The 19,814-nt window shown below is 47.7% G+C and overlaps 1 protein-coding gene and 1 non-coding gene across 2 annotated transcripts; one reads left to right on the top strand and one right to left on the bottom strand.

The window, feature by feature from the left end:
• Window positions 1-4,674: 4,674 nt before the first annotated feature.
• On the top strand, window positions 4,675-19,444 carry MPL (MPL proto-oncogene, thrombopoietin receptor). The gene is made up of 12 exons (XM_061122179.1): window positions 4,675-4,753; window positions 4,920-5,052; window positions 5,396-5,574; window positions 6,090-6,388; window positions 7,023-7,185; window positions 7,561-7,687; window positions 12,212-12,390; window positions 12,553-12,695; window positions 15,057-15,216; window positions 15,411-15,507; window positions 17,563-17,650; window positions 17,836-19,444. Exons 1-12 carry the CDS (start codon window positions 4,675-4,677, stop codon window positions 18,121-18,123), a joined length of 1,935 nt encoding a protein of 644 aa, XP_060978162.1. The 3' UTR covers window positions 18,124-19,444.
• On the bottom strand, window positions 11,209-11,311 carry LOC133041785 (U6 spliceosomal RNA). The gene has a single exon (XR_009689357.1). It is a non-coding gene; the product is annotated as a U6 spliceosomal RNA (small nuclear RNA).
• Window positions 19,445-19,814: the final 370 nt, after the last annotated feature.

The raw sequence follows: 19,814 nt of genomic DNA, 5'->3' as shown, positions 1-19,814 counted from the left end.
CAAACATCCTCAAGGCTTTCAACCCTTTGAGGCCATCTTTTCCCTTTATATTCAATCAGAACAGCCCTGTCCCTACTCCACATCCTCTGGAAAGTCCATACCCATCTCTATTTTGACTAGGACTTCAGTACATCCTCATGATTGCCTCTCAGCCTGAATTCCTGCTCTTGCTAAATTTTTCATCACTTTCTTGCTCACTTTCTGTGGCTGCCATTGTCTCTTGATTCCTCAGATATTGTCACCTTTTTCCCTTTGTTTCTAAAACACCATGTGAGTTTTTGTGGATAGAATGCCTGTACCAATAGTATGCTTTAGGGAAGCTAAGCTTTCACAAAAGAGGGAGTAAACTTAAAACTGAGTATTAGGCTTCATTGTTCTAAAATTTTCCTCCAATAGCCCTTCTACTGAAAATTCCCCTGGTGAAGACATCTTTTCCTCCGGCTGCTATCTTTCATTTACTAGCCCTCCTTCTTCTTCTCTAGAGTTACCACTATATGTTTCAAAATTCTCATGAATCTCATATTTGGCAAATTAGTTCTCTAAATCCTTCCTAGGCCCAAAGGCTCGCCCAGTTGTTTCTGATCAAGGACTCTGAAAGGAATGTGACACTGTATTTTTCTTTTAAAGTTAGACTCCCCCCACCTCCCAAAAGCCCATTACATTTAGTTGGCAGAGAAGAGTCCCAAAGAGTAATGATTCGGGACAAGTCTTGAATCACAAAGACAGTTGAGAGGTTCTGGAGGGTTTTGTGTTCAGGGAAGGGGATCGCATTTGGGAAAGAGGAAGTGAGGGAGAGGGTCAGGAATGGGACAAAGAGAGACAAAGGGCTTCTACTTCAGCATCAAGAGGTGAGCCTTGGTCCAAAGTATCATGAAAGGGTTTTAAGCAGGGAAAGAATAAAAGCAAATCTGAGCTTCAGAAAAAGTTCTAAATAAGGAGATACCATTTGTCAACAATAGCAATGGCAAACATTGGCACGGAAGAAGATATGAGGGAAACACAGTGTTCCCACACACTGCCCCAGGTGTCAATGCAACAAGGATTCTAGAGAGAAGCTTGGCAAAGTTGGGAAAGAGGCGGGGAGATGGAGAAACCAAGTGCCCAAAGCTGTCTCCCCCAGGCTTTCTGACCGGATTAAAATGACAACATTGGGAAATCTGGGAGGGACAGGGAAGGAGCACATCACATGAGTAGCTTGAAATTGGCTATTGTGCAGGTCTTGGGTTCTTTTGTTTTGTGTGTGTGTGTGTTTTGTTTTTTTTTTACCGTGTGGCTCATGGGATCTTATTTCCCCGACCAGGGATTGAACTTGCACTCTCTGCATTGGAAGTAACCACTGGACCACCAGGGAAATTCCTGGAGTATTTATACCATGTGCATGCGTGCTAAGTCGCTTCAGTCTTCTCCAACTCTTTGTGACCCACTGGACTGCAGCCCACCAGGCTCCTCTGTCCATAGGATTCTTCAGGCAAGAATACTGGAATGGATTGCTGTGCCCTCCTCCAGGGGATCTTCCCAACCCAGGGGTTAAACGTGAGTCTCTTATATCTCCTGCATTGGCAGGCAGGTTCTTTACCATTAGCACCACCTGAGAAGCCCATTTATACTACAAAGGTCAGCAAATGCTACACAACAGGACTCCCATGCCCCCGACTCCCCTCCACCACCACCCGCCAAAGAGTAGATCAACAGCGCATACCTGCCTGAGCCAGTCCTCACCAGCAACCCTTTGAGTTCCCTCAGCAACGGCTGCACAGATAATAAATACAGACTTTTGTAGGCCAGGGCTTTGGCTTGATATCCCAACAGAAAAGTCTAGGCCTGCTGATCTGGGCTGGACCCACTGGACTGTGACCAGAGAGTCGCAGACCTAAATGATCTTTCCCCAAGGGCTATCCCAGTCCTTGTTGGATATTCTACAAAAGCAAGGACCCAGGAAGGCATCTCTCTCCAGCAATGTGGAAGTAGGAAAAAATGGGAAGATGACAGGGACAGATAACCGGACCCCCTTCCATGCAGGAGCAAACAGGCCCCAACTCCACTCTCTGATGGTCATAAACAAGCCCCTTGTCCTCTGGGCTCTGCACCCCTAACTCTCACAGGACTTGGTAAGACCTGCATGCAGGAGTGGAGGCAGAATGAAAATTTAAGGGTAACATTCAGGCTCCAAGCTTATATAACCAGGTTGCCTAGGGGGAGATGTAAAACTATGAAGGGAAGATAGGAGGCAGGTAGGAATAGTTCTGTTTGGGACCCAGCGAGCTTGAAGCACCCACGGAAGAACAACTCAAGATGTCTAATAAGTAACTGAAAACTTGAAGTTCAAGAGTGTTAAGATTTGGGGAGTTCCTGGTAGATTTTATAAATGGAACTGAAGCCATGAGGCTACTCAGAAACTAGTAACACAAAGGGGGAAGCAAGGAGATCTTTAGAACAGTAACATTTAAGAGAAGGAGCAAAGAAAGAAACTGGAAGGGAACATTACAGGAGTGGGAAGAAACCAGGTGATTGTGGCACACTGCAGAACCCAAGGAAGGAAGGGAGTACCAAGCATTGCAGAAAGGTTGAGCATGATGAGAATTAAAATGAGAGACACAATGAGGTTATGTCGGTATGTGACCGACACAGAGAGAAGGAGACAGTGGTAGGAGGTAGGATCTAAGTAGGCCGAGATCAGATCAGACAGGACCTTATCTTTAGGAAGTAATCTAAGTGCAGTAGGAAGCATTAGGGGTTTTAGGCAAGGGAGCAAAGAAATGTGATTTGCATTTTGAACATCTCACTCCGTTCTGGGGAAGATTTGCTGGAGGGATTAAGAGTGGAGGCAGTTAGGAAGCTTGTCAGTGACTCAAACTGGGACTAGAGTGGTAGGAGTGCAGGTGGTAAAAAGCATTCTGGTTCAGGGTACATTTTGAAAGACTTTCTGGCAAGAGTTGCTAATGACTTGAATGTAAGGTAAGAGGAAGATAGGAATCAATGAGTACTGAGATTTGGTGCTTGATCAACTGAGTAGATGGTGATGCCACTTACAGAGTAGGTAAGACTAGAGGAAACAAAAAAAGTGTAGGGAGGAAGCCAGACTCAAGAGTTTTATTTTGGCCATCCTAAGTATAAGATGCCCATTAGACATGGAAGTAGAGATTCTAAGTAAGCAATTGGTGATCCAAATCTGGATCCCAGGAAGGGGAGTCGCAGCTAGAGACATTAATTTTGAAATCATCAACTCTAATGTTGATTTCCCCTCTCACTTGACCTGACAAATTTGGTGCCCCTTGCTTAGGGGCTGGGAGAGGCATCCAATGTCATCTCCATTGGGCAGAGGAAGCTGGTCCCATGGAACCTGAGAGCTGGACAGGAATCAGGGCAACCCTGGCCTCAGGGACTTCTTGCAGAGAAGTGATGCAAGAGAAGCTAAGACCTCACAGGTGATGCTGAAGGTTTCACATCCTACAGTCCTCCTACCCCTCCCTACAACACTCTGTTAATAACATTAATTCAGGAGGAAGAAAGAAGGATACTCAGTCTGTAAAGCCAGTGAGGGGAGCCCCAAGTGAGGTCGGAGGGGCTAAATGTGGGAAGTTACCATGGCCTGCCCTGGCCCCACGCCCTGCCAGAGTCAAAGCTCCTAAGAGTTGGCACAAAAGCCACTACAGTTACAACAGTCTCAGGAGAGGACTTGGGTTTCAGAGAAGGGATTGCACCAATTCTTCCACCACTAATGTGAAGATGAGCCAGAGCTGGAGAGCTGAGACCTACCATCCCTTGATTCTGAGCCAACCAGATAAAAGCACTGAAGCCCAGAGCTTCTCAAACTTTAATATGTATTCACATTATCTGGGGATTTGGGGACAGTGCAAATTCTGCTTTAGAAGGTCTGGGGCGGGGCCTAAGAGTCTGCATTTTAATAAACTCCCAGGTAGTGCTTTTGCTGATGGTCCTTGGACCACAAAGGATGAAAGGTGGCTGTGGAAGCTCCCCACAGTGGAGGGGGCTGTCCAGTTCCAAGGAGAACGTGTTTATTTGTGCACAAAGAGACAGAACGTATTAAAGTGGAAATAGCCACCACTGCAAGGCAGACAGTCATCTCTTGGTGGATTTCACCTTCCAGAGGCACTGGCATGGTTGTTAAACACTTAGGTTCTAAAGCTTGATGTCCTGAGTGTTACCTCTTAGGAGGTGTGTCGTCTTAGGCAAATCTTCAATTTGTCTGCGTCTCCAGTTTCCCCATCACATGATGGAAATAATAAGACTATTATGAGGATTGGCTGAGTCAGCGGATAAAAAGTGCCTAACACGTGGCAGCACAGTGAACAGCACTCAGTAAGTGTGTGCTGTTCATAATATGCCTTCTCCAGCAGTGAATGTGGACCCGCACAGAGGCTTACTCTGCTTCTGGTACATGGTTAGGAAAAAAAAAAATGCAACCCCCCATCTTTCTCTTACTGAAAGGCCTGTATCCTCCCTTTCAAATTCCTCCTCCCCTCCTGCCCACTCCCACACCCCCTCCCCTGGCCCCCAGCCCCAGTGTGGTCTGGATGGGCCCCACAGGGGCAGGGACAGGACAGGACGTGGGGCTGTATCTGACAGGAACCTGAGGGGCTGGCCCGGGAGGGGACTGGGGCCCAGCTTCCTGAAGGGAGGATGGGCTGAGGCAGGCACCCAGTGCCGGAGAAGATGCCCTCCTGGGCCCTCTTGGCGGTCATCTCCTACCTCCTCCCGGCCCCCCAAAACCTGGCACAAGTCACCAGCCAAGGTGAGCTGTGTGGAGGGTAGCAAACACCCATACCCAGGAAGATGGAGCCCTGGGCGGGTGGAGGAGGGGAGGGAAGTGCAAAGTGGGAGGCCCCCACTGGTCCCCTACTCTTGCCCACAAACATGCTGGGGAGGACTGGGAGCCCAACTCACCAGCTGTTCCTCAGATGCCTCCTTGCTGGCCTCGGACTCAGAGTCCCTGAACTGTTTCTCTCGAACCTTTGAGGACCTCACTTGCTTCTGGGATGAGGAAGAGGGAGCACCCAGTGAAATGTATCAGCTGCTGTATGCCTACCCGGGGTATGTGTTGCATCGTATGTATCCTATATATGTATCGTGTGTATATATCACTCCCCGTATCTGTCCTGTGCGTGCTGCAGCTGAGCCCTATTCTAGCAGCTTCCTTGCCTTTGGCCCTGTCAGAGGACTAGTCCAAGTAACAAGACCGAAGTAGCCACTTACTGAACAGAGGTGCTTTGGATACAGCCAGCTCCAGCCCCTACGTACCCCCTAATCCCACCCATCCCAGGCACTGAGAAGAAAAATGGCGGTAATGGAAACAGAAGTTGGGCTTGGGCCCAGACCTGGGTCCTCAGAGTTGGACAGGTGAGCATGTAGGTAGCCCAGACTTCTGTGCCCACAGGGAGCAGCCCCGCACCTGCCCCCTGAGTTCCCAGCACGTGACGCCCTTTAGAACCCGATACGTGTGCCAGTTTCCGGCCCAGGCTGAAGTTCGCCTCTTCTCTCAACTGCACCTCTGGGTGAACAATGTGTTTCTGAACCAGAATCTGACCCAGCGGGTGCTCTCTGTGGATGCTGTGGGTAAGGATCATCCTCCTGTCATCCTGGCCCCTCTGTTTGCCACCCTTGGGCCAGCTCCTAGAATCAGACCGAGCTGTGCTCTTTCAAGACGACGTGGGTGCACCCCCACTACCAGACTCCCAGAGGCACCTCGAGACCCCTTTCTCATTCCTCTTAGCCTCAGCGTCCAGAGCTAGACTTCGTTTCGCATCAGAGACACCCCAACCTTCCCATCATTAACCTATTCATTGACTCACTCATTCATCAGTTACAGAATACCTACCCTATGCTAGGCCCTGGGCTTCAGGACAAGGATGCACAGACGAGAAGAGGTCCCTGCTCTTGAGGAGCACTGAGCCTAACAACCTGTGGTGAGGTCACTGCTCATCCGAGGACAGAACAGGATAAGGAGCCTCCCTGCCCCTGCCCCAGGGGCTGCCCTCAACCAAGCCTCGAGTACCCCTCTCCACAGTCCATGGCCCGAGCTGTAGACTATAGCAGCCAAAGAGTTCTGATGTGCCCTGTCTCGCCCTTAGGCCTGCCAGCTCCCCCCAGTCTCATCAAGGCCATGGGTGGGAGCCAGCCAGGGGAACTTCAGATCAGCTGGGAGGCCCCAGCTCCCGAAATCAATGAATTTCTGAGGCATGAACTCCGCTATGGCCCCAAGGACCCCAGGAACTCCACTCGCCCCACAGTCACACAGCTGCTGTCCGCAGAGACCTGCTGCCCAGCTCGGCGGAGACCAAACCTAGCTGCAACCCTGGACCAGTCTCCATGTACACAGCCCATGATGCCTCAACAGATGGGACCAGAGCAGACCTCCCCAACTAGAGAAGTATCCTGGCCTTCTTCTGCTCCCCTCCTATCTCTTACCCTCAATTTTGCCCCAAGAAAGGACAGGCCATGCTTTGGGGATTCCAGACTGGGTTGGTCCTTGGAGAGTTAGCATAGAGCCTGATTAGTTCTCAGAAGCCATGTTTATTTAGGAATCTCCCACTTTGCGTCATTCAGACCAACACAGCTGAGCACTTCAGGTCCCCAAGTTAGTGGGGGTTTCCCTATAAAGCCCTGAAAGTGAAAGTGAAAGTATCAGTCACTCAGTCGTCTCTGACTCTGTGACCCTGTGGGCTGTAGCCCACAGGCTCCTCTGTCCGTGGGATTCTCCAGGCAAGAATACTGGAGTGGGTTGCCATTTTCCTCTCCAGGGGATCTTCCCCGACCCAGGGATCAAACTCGAGTCTCCCACATTGCAGGCAGATTCTTTGCCGTCTGGGCCACCAGGGAAACCTAAAAAGCCCTGAACTCCACCTGAAACCCACCGACCTGGCCCCCAGTCTGTGCACGTATTTATCCAGTGAAGAACTGAGTGTCTCTCCACAGGCATGTTGTGGGGCTTCAAATATAAGAGATGTAGGCTCTCTTGGCTGAGAGGAAGACCTAGATTGTGAGGCTGGGATTCTTCTCCCAAGGCTCCATCTCTGACAATGAAGGGTGGCAGCTGCCTCATCTCAGGACTCCAGCCTGGTAACTCCTACTGGCTCCAGCTACGCAGCCAACCTGACGGAGTCTCTCTCCGTGGTTCCTGGGGATCTTGGTCCCTCCCTGTGACTGTGGACCTGCCTGGCGACGCAGGTGAGTCAACAGGGGAGTGGAGGAGGAGATAGAAAAGATCTCTAGCGATGCATGGGCTAGATATGGAAGCTCAGAGAACCATGGTCCTTCCTGATGATCTCAAACTTGCTACTGCACAGGATGAATTATATTCAGGGAAAGAAGAAAGGATAGGAGAAAATGTTCAAGTTACGTGTGTAAAGATGATCTGGATACCCTATGGAGTCGGAGCACGTGGGCTCTGATAGGGCTTCTTTCTCCACATCCGTGCTCAGTCTTTGCGACCCCATGGACTGTAGCCCATCCGGCTCCTCTGTCCATGGGATTCTCCAGGCAAGAATATTGGAGTGGGTTGCCATACCCTCCTCCAAGGGATCGCTCCTTCTCTGACCCCAGGGGAAATTGGACTGCAATGCTTTACCTTGGACCTGATGAATGTTACCTGTCAGTGGCAACAACTGGACCATGCCAGCTCCCAAGGCTTCTTCTACCACAGTGGGGCACGGTGCTGTCCCAGAGACAGGTGAGAAGTGAACCGCTGATTGAGTTTGATGTCATGGGAGAGAAGCACAACTCTGCAGAAAGAAGGGAGAGATTGTCCTTGATCCTCTTCAGTCCCCTCCCTTATTCCCCAAACCAAAGGCCCTCCATACTCTCATCCACCAATGGTTATTGTATCCTTTCAGCCTCTCTTTATACCCCCTGGGAATGTGTTGGTTTAATTCCATGTAATCATGTCACCTGGAGAAGGCAATGGCAACCCACTCCAGTACTCTTGCCTGGAAAATCCCATGGAAGGAGGAGCCTGGTAGGCTGCAGTCCATGGGGTCGCTAAGAGTCGGACACGACTGAGTGACTTCACTTTCACTTTTCACTTTCATGCATTGAAGAAGGAAATGGCAACCCACTCCAGTGTTCTTGCCTGGAGAATCCCAGGGACGGGGGAGCCTGGTGGGCTGCCGTCTATGGCGTCGCACAGAGTCGGGCATGACTGAAGTGACTTAGCAGTAGCAGTAGTAACAGCAATCATGTCACCTGGACCATTACAACAGCCTACATTCTCAATCACTTCCAATTTACCCACCCCTGCATGCTGTTGACAAACTGACCTTTCTTAAAATTTGCATGGCCTTCTCCTACTCAAAAATGTACTGCAACTTTTCACTATTTATTGGGTCCAATCAAAACTTCACCTGGTTTTCAAGCATTTCAACCAAACACCTCACTGATCTGTCACCTCCTTCATATCTAATATATAACCAAACCTTGTTGATTTTACCTATTAAACATCTCTAGAGTCTTTCCATGTTTGTCCATCACAGCTATCACCCTAGCACAAGCCATCTTCATCTCTCAGTTAGGTTACTGAGAAGACTTGCTAACTGATCACCTCTTGGATCCTCCAAAACATTCTCTACACAGGAGCTGAAGTGAGTTTTTAAAAGCAGGAAAATAAATGCAACATTCTCTGCTTAAAACTCTTCCAAGATCCATAGCTTTCACTGATCTTAGGACAAAGAAAAGAATTCTATTGTGACCGTGTAAAGGTCTAAAAGACTCAGCCTCTATCTGTGCCTTCAACTTTATCTTATTCAGAGGGAGGCCTGGCCTGCTGCGATTCACGGGGTCGCAAAGAGTCGGACACGACTGAGTGACTGAACTGAACTGAATTAATGCTGCCTTCTGTGCTCTTTGCTCCAAGGCCTACTTTCATCCCCTCCTACCTGCCACAATCCCTCCTGCCTCTGGATCTTTGTACATGCTGTTTACCCAGCTTGTTTGTCTTTACTTAACCTCTACTTATCCTTCAGATCTCAACTCAAATGTCACCATCCCTGACCTTCCTTCTTAGGTACAGTGGCACTATTATATATCCTTGTTGCACCATGTACCTCTCCTTCTTAAATACTTAACATAGTTATAATTTTACATTTATACCTTACATGGTTATTTGATTGATAACAAAATTCTCTCTCAGAGCTCCATTGAGAAAGGCTGATCTTAACATGATCCATGAGGGCAAAGTCAGTGTCTGCTTTTACTCACCAATGTATTCTCACTTACCATGGTGCCTAGAACAGAGTAGGTGCTCAGTTAAAAAAAAAAATATTGAATAATGAAAAAAAACACTATTAACAGTTTTAGTGTATTCTTCCAGTTTTCTATGCATTTACACATATCTAACGAAGTGACTTAGCAGCAGCAAACATACTATTTAATTTTCAATATAAATTGGATCACATTATATGTATGATTTTTTTTAAATAATTTTATTTATTTATTTTTAGCTGCTCTGGGTCTTTGTGGCTGCTTGGGCTTTTCTCTAGTTGTGCCAACTGGGGGCTGCTCTTCATTGCCGTGCTCAGGCTTCTCATTGCAGTGGCTTCTCTTGTTTTGTTTGGGGCATGAGCTCCAGGGCAGGCAGGCTTCAGTAGTTGCAGCACGTGGGCTCTAGAGCACAGGCTCAGTAGTTGTGACACTCAGGCATTGTTGCTCCACAGCATGTGGGATCTTCCTGGACCAGGGGTGGAACCTGTGTCTCCTGCGTTGGCAGGTGAGGTCTTTACCACTGAGCCACCAGGGAAGCCCTGTATGATTTATTTTAACTTACTTTTTTACTTGAAAATGTGTCTTGGACATCTGTAATGATGTAACTCATTCTTTCTAATAGCTGTATAGATTTCCATAGTATGAAGAGGGCCATGAATGAACGGGTGGCAAAACCAAATTCACATACTCTCTGTCAAAACCTGCTTCTCCTCTCCTTGTACATCCTGCCATCAACTCCATTTTCCACCCTGAACTTCTGCCTTTTCTACACCCTCCACATCCAATCAGAAACACTGGTTATTTCAATCTTTTCAGTATCCCCTTTGAATCCATCTGTTTCTCTCTACTCCCACTGCCAAAATCCTACTTTCAGATCCTCATCACTTTGTAGGTAAAATACCATGACATTGTCCTAATAAATTTCTCAGCTTCTAGTCCACCCTCACAGATCCTTTCTCACAAACTGCAGTTAGACTTTCCTAAAGTACAAAGCTAGTGATGACAACTCTCTGCTTAAATTCCTTGAATGTCTCCATTGTTGCTGCAATATTAAGCTCAAGCTCCTTAGCAAGGCAATAAGACCACCTGTGGCCTTGATCTGCCCACACTTACCACTCCCCACCAAGCCCTCTGGCCTAAAAATTTTCTGCACCACTTAGAGTTTCCCCCAAATGCCATCTCTCTTATCTGTGCACAAGCATGTGCCTGGGGTGCCTGTTTGTACACTTTGCTTTCCTATTTATAGTCCAAGACTCATTTTAAGCACTGCCTTGTACAAGAACTATTTTCTGACCCTCCCCACTTGGGTCAGATGACCTTCCTTGCTACTCCCAAGCCAACCTGTGCATATCACAGAAAAATACCATCTGTTTGTTTTTCTCCCTTTCCCAATGAAATGACAGCTCCTTGAAAAATTTTCCTCATAGTACCTAGCACATAGTATAAATTACCTGTTGAATAACCTAGTAAACATAAAAATACATAAAATGGTAAATGATTTTAGTAATAGGTAGCTATTTAGGGGTTATAACCAGGAAGGAGACAGGATTTATTTGTTCAATAAACAACTGTTGAAGGTGACTATGTACCAGGCTCCAGGGATAGAGTGACAAAACAGAGAATCTTCCAGCATTGTGGGGAGACCAACAAGAAAGAAAGGAGCTAAATGATAGAGACTACATGGAAGCGTGGGGATGGGTGTTAATTTCATGAGTGGGTGGAGAAAGCCTTGCCAAGGAGGTGACAGGTGAGCTGAGACCCAAATGGCGAGAAGAAATGAGTGAACAGCAAAGGGACTCAGCCATACATATATCCAAGTATCCATTCTCCCCCAAACCCTGCTCCCATCCAGGCTGCCCCATAACACTGAGCAGAGTTCCATGTGCTATATACTACAGTTCCTTGTTGGTTATCCATTTTAAATACAGCAGTGTATACATGACCATCCCAAACTCCCTAACAATCCCTCGCCCCGGCAGCCATAAATTCGTTTTAAAAAGTATGAAATGCTTCATGAATTTGCAAGTCATCCTTGCCCAGAGGCCATGCTAATCTTCTCTGTATCATTCCCATTTTAGCATATGTGCTGCTAAAGCATTTATATTTTTAAAAGATGTTTCTCTGTGCAATTAAAAAGAAGTACGAGTGGAAGCAGGATCACCATTTAGAAATATGCCTTAATCCAGGCAACAGATAATAGTTTCATCTAATGTGACAGGAATACAGGTCAAAATAAAGGCATAGCTTTGACATATATTCTGGACATTATCAGATCAACATTTTGGGTCTAAATTCTGATTGCTGTGTGGAGAACAAATTGAAGGGAGTAACAGAAACAGCGGCAGAAAAGCCAGTTAGGAGACTGTCACAATAATCTGTTAGTAAAATAACACTTAGAGGTGACTAAGAAAGCTCCCTAATGAGAATAGATTAAGAACATAAATACGTTTTGCTACAGAAACATATGTTTTGCTTTACTCTTTGAAACAATCCCATTCAAAGTAGGTATTATTGACCCATTTCACAAATGAGGAAACTGAGGCAGAGATGAAAATCAAGTAATTTGCCCAGAGTTTTACGCCGATAAGCCAAGACCTGAATTCTATAGCCCATGTTATTTCCCTATCTCATCTAGCTTTTTTTTGGCTGCACTGGGTCTCTGTTGTAGCACATGGGCTTTTTCTCTAGTTCCTCCTCACAGGCTTAGTTGCCCTGTGGCGTGTGGGATCTTAGTTCCCCAACCAGGGATCAACCCCCCATCCCCTGCATTGGAAAGCAGATTCTTAACCACTGGGCCACCAGGGAAGTCCCTCCCTTGTTATTAAGAAGAAGAGGCTGAACCCCAAAGCAAACCTCAGAAAAAAATACATGGCATGAGAGAGAAAGCCCTGGAGGCCTGTCCAAGGAGCAAGTTAGATTAGAATCTAATTCCCTGTGAGACTAGATTAGTCTCTGAAGCAGGCATTGAATCAAATGACTCTATTTGCCTGATTTGTAGGGACCCCGTCTGGGAGAAGTGTGAAGAGGAGAAAAACTCAGGATCACAGTCCTCCCAGTTCTCCCGCTGTCACTTCAAGTCACAAAATGACAGTGCTATTCACATCCTTGTGGAGGTGACCACAGCCCAGGGTGCTGTTCACAGCTACCTGGGCTCCCCTTTCTGGATCCACCAGGCTGGTAAGGACTTTCTTCCCTTCTCCTCCCACACATTTCCCACCCCTACCATGTCTGACCCCATGCCCAGGATCACCAACTCTGATACTTCTGACCCATGGCCCTGGTGACATGATGTCTCATGCACAGAAGGGCTTAGGCCAGTCCCTGGTGACATCCCTGTAGTGCTCATCCCCACTCCAAACTTGCACTGGAGGGAGGTCTCCAGTGGGCAGCTGGAATTGGAATGGCAGCATCCATCAGCCTGGGCAGCCCAAGAGACCTGCTATCAGCTCCGATACACAGGAGAAGGCCATCAGGACTGGAAGGTACAGTCAAGGAACAAATGACCCCAGACCTCATACTCAGGGTATTTCTGAGTTTCAGGATGTCTGTTATCAGGAGTGATAACCAAGATATCACTGTATACTCATATATATCCGTGTCTGGGCTTGTTTATCTCTGTTCTGTCTGATTCAACTGGCATCTTAATCTCTCTTTGGCATGTGACAATGCAGACTATGCCTATTTAAAATGTTCTCTTCCCTTTGCTTTTGGGATATCATTCTCTCCTGATTCTCCTACCACTTCTCTGACTGAACCTCCTCACTCTTTCCCGGGCTCTTCCTTTCCACGCTTCCTTAATAGGTTGTGCTTCTTGCATTCTCATCCTAGACTCTTTTCTTCTCTGAAAGTGAAAGTGTTAGTTGCTCAGTCATATCTGACTCTGCAACCCCAAGGACGGTAGCCCGACAGGCTCCTCTGTCCATGGAGTTCTCCAGGCAATAATACTGGAGTAGGTAGCCGTTCCCTTCTCCAGGGGATCTTCCTGACCCAGGGATAGAACCCAGGTCTCCCTCATTGAAGGCAGATTCTTTACCAACATCTAAATGTTCTCCTTGGTGAGTGCTTCAATTCCATATTTTCAATGACTATACATTAACCATCCCAAACTTATTCCAACACCTATGTGGAAAATAACTTCTATACCATAGGTGAATTACCTAAACTTCTGAAGAGTCTCAGTTTCCTCACTGGCGAAATGGGGATAAAGCTATGTACTTTCCAGAGTTATAGTGAAAATTAAATATATAGATATTTAGCATATTGCCTGGGATAGAAGGCACTCAATAGACATTAAATATTAGTTTCTTTCTCTACTTTTATTCTCATTTGCCACATGTATATATGACTTCTTACCAGACAGTTCTACCTAAAAACCCCCTAGGACATTTCAGACTCAGTATAACCAAAACTGAACTTATTTTCTTCCCCAGACTTTTTTACTTTTTTATTGAGGTATACATGACATAAAGTAACACAAATCTTAAACATACAATTGGTTAATTTGTACATGTGCATACATCCATGTAACCATTACCCAGATGAAGATAAAGGTTGTTTCTGGTACCCCAGAAGTGTCTCATGCCCTCTGGTCACACACACACACACCCTCCAAGGTAACTACAATTCTGACATTACCATTCATAAGTTCTGGCTATTGTTGAACTTAATAAAATAAAAAAAAATACAGCATTTCTTCTTCAAACTTACTTCTCCTGTTCCTTGTCTCTGACAATGGCACCAACACTTAACCCAGTTACTTCAGCCTGGAATTATCCTTGACTCATCTCTCCTTTTCCCTTGTCCCTTCCCTTTATCAACAACTTAGTTAAGTTTATTGTACTAATAGGCCTCAAGTCTCTAGTACCACTGTTTTAGTCTTATCTTTGACCCTCTAGCCCACCCATGCATGCTTTTAGTACACAGAACACTCGATAACCCGCAATCAAGCAACTCACTCAGGGTAACCCTCTTTTGAGGGCTCTGTGGTACCTTACTTATATTGTTATTACTGCACTCATTACTTCTTGTAACTATTTACTTGTTTGGATGTCTTCTTCATAAGACATGTGAGGCCTTGTTTTTCTTTTTCCCCAATGCCTACCCCAGGGCTTGGCTTGTCACAAGCAGTTCATAAATGTTTACTACTGATCAAGTTAATAATGTCTCCCTGCTGGTATACACGATGTTTGTTCCTTCTTCTTGGACTCTCCTGGTATCCCCAGCACCTAGCACAGTTCTGGCATCCTCTACTGAGAGGATGTTATTTGTAGCCTGGTTTACATGGCTATAGGCTTCCCTGGTGGCTCAGGCGTTAAAGCGTCTGCCTGCAAGGTAGGAGACCCGGGTTCAATCCCTAGGTCGGGAGATCCCCTGGAGATCCCCACCCTAGTACTGTTGCCGGGAAAACCCCATGGACCGAGGAGCCTGGTAGGCTACAGTCCATGGGCTCGCAAAGAGTCGGACACGACTGAGAAACTTCACTTACATGGCTATGAGTATCTGAGTGTGTCCGGGGTTTCCATCGCCCAACCTGGTCAGTGTGTGTGTACAGGATCTCTGCCGATGTTATCATATGTATGTGTGTCAGGATGAGTAGTTCTGTGTGTAGATGAGTCAGTGTGCCGGGGGTGTATCACGCCAGGCAGGGCGAGGCTCTCTGTCCGAGTGTTCTCTCCAGCCAGTTTCCGCCAGGGATGCGTGTTTTCTGCCAGTGAGGCGCTTTGGAGGAATCCCCCGGGATTCAAGGCGGTAGGATTGGGGTCGAACAGAGGCCGAGTTCTCGAGGGCCCAACGCCGTCCCACAGGGACCGGGAGCCTGACCACCCGCTTGCACCTTTGCGTAGGTGCTGGAGCCACCTCTTGGAGCCCAGGGAGAGACCTTGGAGCTGCGCCCGCGCTCCCGCTACCGCGTACAGCTGCGCGCCAGGCTCCATGGCCCCACCTTCCAAGGTCCCTGGAGCTCCTGGTCCGACCCAGTGAGGGTGGAGACAGCCTCCGAGACGGGTGAGGGCTGGGCAGGGGCAAAAGCTCTCTGCGCCTGCGCGAGTGGGGGGGGCGGGGCTCCGACCGCAGCAGGCTGCGGCTGCGCAGACACACCCGGCGCCCCCGGACAGCGAGTGGGGTGGGGCTGGTGGACCTGCCAGCAAGGTTCTGGCCAGGCGCCTCCTCCTGAGGGCTGACTGCTTTTTGTCCCTTAGTCTGGATCTTCCTGGTGACTGCTCTGCTGCTGGTCCTGGGCGTCAGCGCCCTCCTGGGCCTGCTGCTGCTGAGGTGGCAATTCCCTGCGCACTACAGGTACCGCTCCGGCCAGGTGGGAGACGGGGCTGTGATCCGGGCAAGGCCGGCGGCCCCTAAAGAAGCATCCTCGGGTCACTCTATGCCGCCCGCTCTCCAGACAATCTCACATCCAGACCTGTGGCATCTGCCGCCCCCGCACGTCTTCCCTGGGAGTCCCACCGCCCCCTTACACTCGGACAGGTCTACCGTGCGGGACACCTCAAACAGCCCCACCTTCTGGCTCCTCATCTCAGTAACAAGTCCACCTGTCACCCAAGCCAGACCACTTGGGCGCCTCCCTCCCCATTATCCAGTCTGGTCCTGTCATTCCACCTCCTAAACTTCACTCAAAACCAGCACACTTTCTCTAGCCCTACAGGCACGACCTGACTCACCAAAAACGGAGCCCCTTCTCCCTCCAGTCTAGCCTCCCACAGCCACCAGAATAATCTTTCTAAAACGGCGCACATGAACTTGTCACTCCACCTCCTTAAGTTTCACTATTAGCTCCCCAGGATAAAGTCCAGGCTCTAGAATAACAAGCGAGGCTGTGCCCCTGCCGGTGTTCCCACCTCCCGCCCTGTGCATCAGCCTTGCCACACTGTCGGTGATTTCCTCCACAAATCCAGTGGTTTTACTTCTCAGTGTCTTTGAACATAATGTCCCCTCTGCCAGGAATATCCTCCCTGGATGACTAATATCCATTTATCTTTAAATAACTTTCTTCACCAACTCCTAGGAAACCTTTCCTGACCCTCCCCTATTGGCTACTCTTTTTGTGCTCCAATACAGACTTCTTTCATAGTGCAGGAAGCATTTTACTGCATTCATTTCTTTATATGTCTTCCCTGTGCCTTACATGGTCATCCTTAAATCTTCAGCACAGTGCCTGCCAAATAGCACACCCTTAAATAAATGCTGTTAATGAATGAGTTGTTTATGAGGGGAGACTAAGTCTGAGGATAAATGTCACTGGAAGTTATAAACATAAAGGATAGATTCCATACCACCTCAGTCCTTTGACTGGTAACATCTCTTTATTCTTGAGGACTCAGTTCAGAAGGTGACTCCTCCAGGTGGCCTCTTTTGATGGCCCTAGGCTGGATTAGGATACCCCTCTTTTGGGCTCACATCTCTCCTTGAACATGTCTTTGAGCTTTTAATCCTCTCTAATGTATGAGCAGACTGGGATGTAGCCTGTATCTAGATCCAGCAAAAAGGTTGAGGGAGAAGAGGGAGGCTGTGCTGCTGACCCAGATGTACTCAGTCCCTTTCCCACAATTTATCAGATACATCACTCCTCCTCCCCTGGAGAGATATACGTGTCGTCACAGAAGAGGCTCGACTGGAAAAAAAAAAGAACAAAGAAGAGGCCCAAAGGGTCATTCAGCTAAAGTCCTTCCTTGCGGAAATAAGAGCCTAAGGAACTGGAGGGTCCCCCGACATACCTTAATCCACATTCTTCCCAGGGATACCATCTTCCCCAGTAACTTAATAAAAGCCCCACGAGTTCTCTTCATTCAACTAATTTCTTGAGACTCTATTATGGGTCAGATACTGTTCTATACCCTGGAGATCCAAGAGTGAGCAAATAGACAAACCCTTTGCTCTTGGGGATTTACATTATATATATAAAATAAGATTCTAATAAATATACAATAAGTCAAGTACTATAAAGAATAATAAGTAGAGCAGGAGACAAAGAGTGATGGGGAAGGGAGGTGGTTCTATTTTAGACAGGGTAGTCAGGGAAGGCCTCTCTTGTCGGGATGACATCTGAGCAGAAACCTAAGTTAAATGAGGAAATGAGTCGATGATCCAGGCAGAGAGAATAGAAAGTGCAAAGACCCTGAGGCAAGAATGTTTGAGGACACTCAGACTGCTTTTTTGAGGCTCCACACCCCTGACTTCCCCCCACCACCTGAGGTTTTCTTTCCACCCATGCTCCCCTACTTTACTCTTACCTCTTCAAGCTTACTCCCCCACCTCACTGCCTCCCCACACACACCTCAGTGCTCTCGCCCCCCTAATTCACTCCCACAGCTCAATCTCCTTCTCTTCCTTCTCCTCAAGGAGCCTGAGGCATGCTCTGTGGCCCTCACTTCCAGACCTACACCGGGTCCTTGGCCAGTACCTTAGGGATACTGCAGCCCTGAGTCCGGTGAGTGCACCTCCCCCTGCCACCAGCCCTGCTTAGAGCTCCTTGCCCCATCACACAACTTCTTGCCCCACAAGTATACCATCCCTGGGCCCTACCTCCAGCCCAGCCCTCCTTCCTGCACAGTCCAGGTCTTGCTCCCACAGGACCTGCTCTAATCCAGACCCCTTTCCCCCCATCTCTCCCAGCCCAAGGCTGCAGTCTCAGATGTCTATGAGGAAGTGGAACCCAGCCTCCTTGAAATTCTACCTAGATCCTCAGAGAAGGCTCCCTTGCCCCTGTGTTCCTCCCAGGCCCAATTGGACTACCGAGGATTGCAGCCTTCTTGCCTGGGGACCATGCCCCTGTCTGTGTGCCCACCAATGGCTGAGCCAGGGTCCTACTGTACCACTCACATCGCCAACCATTCCTACTTACCACTCAGCTGCTGGCAGGTCCCTCGCTCCCAGTACCCTGGACAGATCCAAACTCTCTAGTCCTCCCTCCTGAACTTCCTAACCCATCCCGTCCCAACAGCAACCGTCTCAGATCTCACGTTCTTCCCTGTTGTCTACCCTTCTGGCTGGACTTCATAACACTGACCTTTCACCACTGCTGCTGGCATCAATCTGGGGTCCTTTCTCCTCAGGCAAGGTTCATTTGACTAAGCTCCTCTAGCTTTCACCTCCTTTCTCTCTGCTCTTTATTGGCAAAGTCCTTGAAAAGGAGTCTCCACTTCCCAGCTCCCATTTGCTCCTCAGACTGCTGCAATTTATTCTCCTGCTACCACTCTGCTAATGAAACTACTAAGGCAAAGCTCACCTCAAGCTTTCTCATCACAAGATCCAATCAGATCTTATTAATCCTCAACCTGTTTAATCTCTCTGTTGGCATTTGTCATGGTGACTACTTATTTCTCCTTTAAATTCTCTCCTCCATGGCTTGGATGCATCACCATCTCTCCTGGTTCTACTTGGGCTTCTCTGAGTATACTGATAGTTGACAGCATAAACTCTGTGGAGTCAGAGCTAAGTTCAATTCCTATCTTTCCCACTTGCTAGCTGTGTGACCTTGAATAAATAACTCAAAATCTTTGAGCCTTAATTTTCTCATCTATAAAATAGGGATAATACAGAATGCTATAGAGTTGTAAAGAGCATTTAGTGAGATATTCTAAGTAAAGCACAGTGAAAGAGGTTCCCGGGTTAATGTCAGCATTATTGCCGACATAGTGCCGACTAGGACAAAATGTTTGAGATATCTAGACTAGACTATAGTAATTTTTCCCTCCTAATCTCTTATCTTGGCTTATCTTCCACTCCTTAATTATTGCAGTCACTTAAGAGTCAATTCTCAACAGTCTCCGACCCATCTGCTCTCATAGCCTTTCTAACATGCTGACCACTCTAAAGCTCTTATCTACAGCCCAGACTTTTACTATAGCACCTGAAATGCTTTATGCAAATAACTGTTTACATGTCTGTCTTCCATTACTAGATTGTGAGCTCCTTGAGGGCAAGGGCTGTGATTCATTTGCCTTCCCGCTCCCCCACCCCCTAAGCACCTAGAGTAGTGCTTGATTCACGTTAGCAGGCCTCCAATAAATGTTTTCTAAATGAAGGAAATCTTTCTGGACAATGCCACCTCATTCCATGCCAACCTCTCTCATCCTCTACACCATTCATATACAGTGGTAAATATGCTTAGGCCATTCTGATTATGGATTCCCTGACCCATTCAAATTCTCAAACAAATGGTATTTTTTGCTGACTCCAAACATACCCACTGTATCAGTCAGAGTCTTGGCAGAAATAAATGACATACACACACTCAATCTGGGTATCTGGATGAGAGTTTAATACAGGGCATATTTACAAAGATGGGGCAGGATTTAGGAAAAAGATCAAGGAATAGTGCAGCATCCTGGGGCTAACAACAACTGGGAGGTTGTGTTCACCCCTCCCCACCCTGGTTATCAAGGAGTCACAGGAGAGAGTGGTTACAGAGAGGGCTGCCTGGCAGGAGCTGTGGCAGAGAGCTGCAGCCAACCTGTGGGGATGTAACAGTAATGGAGCCAGGGGAACAAATAGCTCCTGCCTGTTCCCCGACTCCCTCCAACACCACCCTTTGACCCCCTCTGTATTAGTTTGCAAGCACTGCCCTAACAGAATACCACAAACAACAGACA

Source organism: Dama dama, chromosome 20 (genome assembly GCF_033118175.1).
Source record: "Dama dama isolate Ldn47 chromosome 20, ASM3311817v1, whole genome shotgun sequence".
NCBI lineage: Eukaryota > Metazoa > Chordata > Mammalia > Artiodactyla > Cervidae > Dama > Dama dama.
The sequence above is the reverse complement of the archived record's forward strand: the minus strand, read 5'-3'. Positions and strand labels throughout refer to the sequence as shown.

Bases quoted from the DNA above. Each gene is read 5' to 3' on its own strand.
- MPL (XM_061122179.1), top strand. From the start codon at position 4,675: ATGCCCTCCTGGGCCCTCTTGGCGGTCATCTCCTACCTCCTCCCGGCC. The intron at 12,391-12,552 runs GTAAGGACTTTC...ACATCCCTGTAG, and splicing joins TTTCTGGATCCACCAGGCTG to TGCTCATCCCCACTCCAAAC. The intron at 15,508-17,562 runs GTACCGCTCCGG...CTTCTCCTCAAG, and splicing joins CAATTCCCTGCGCACTACAG to GAGCCTGAGGCATGCTCTGT.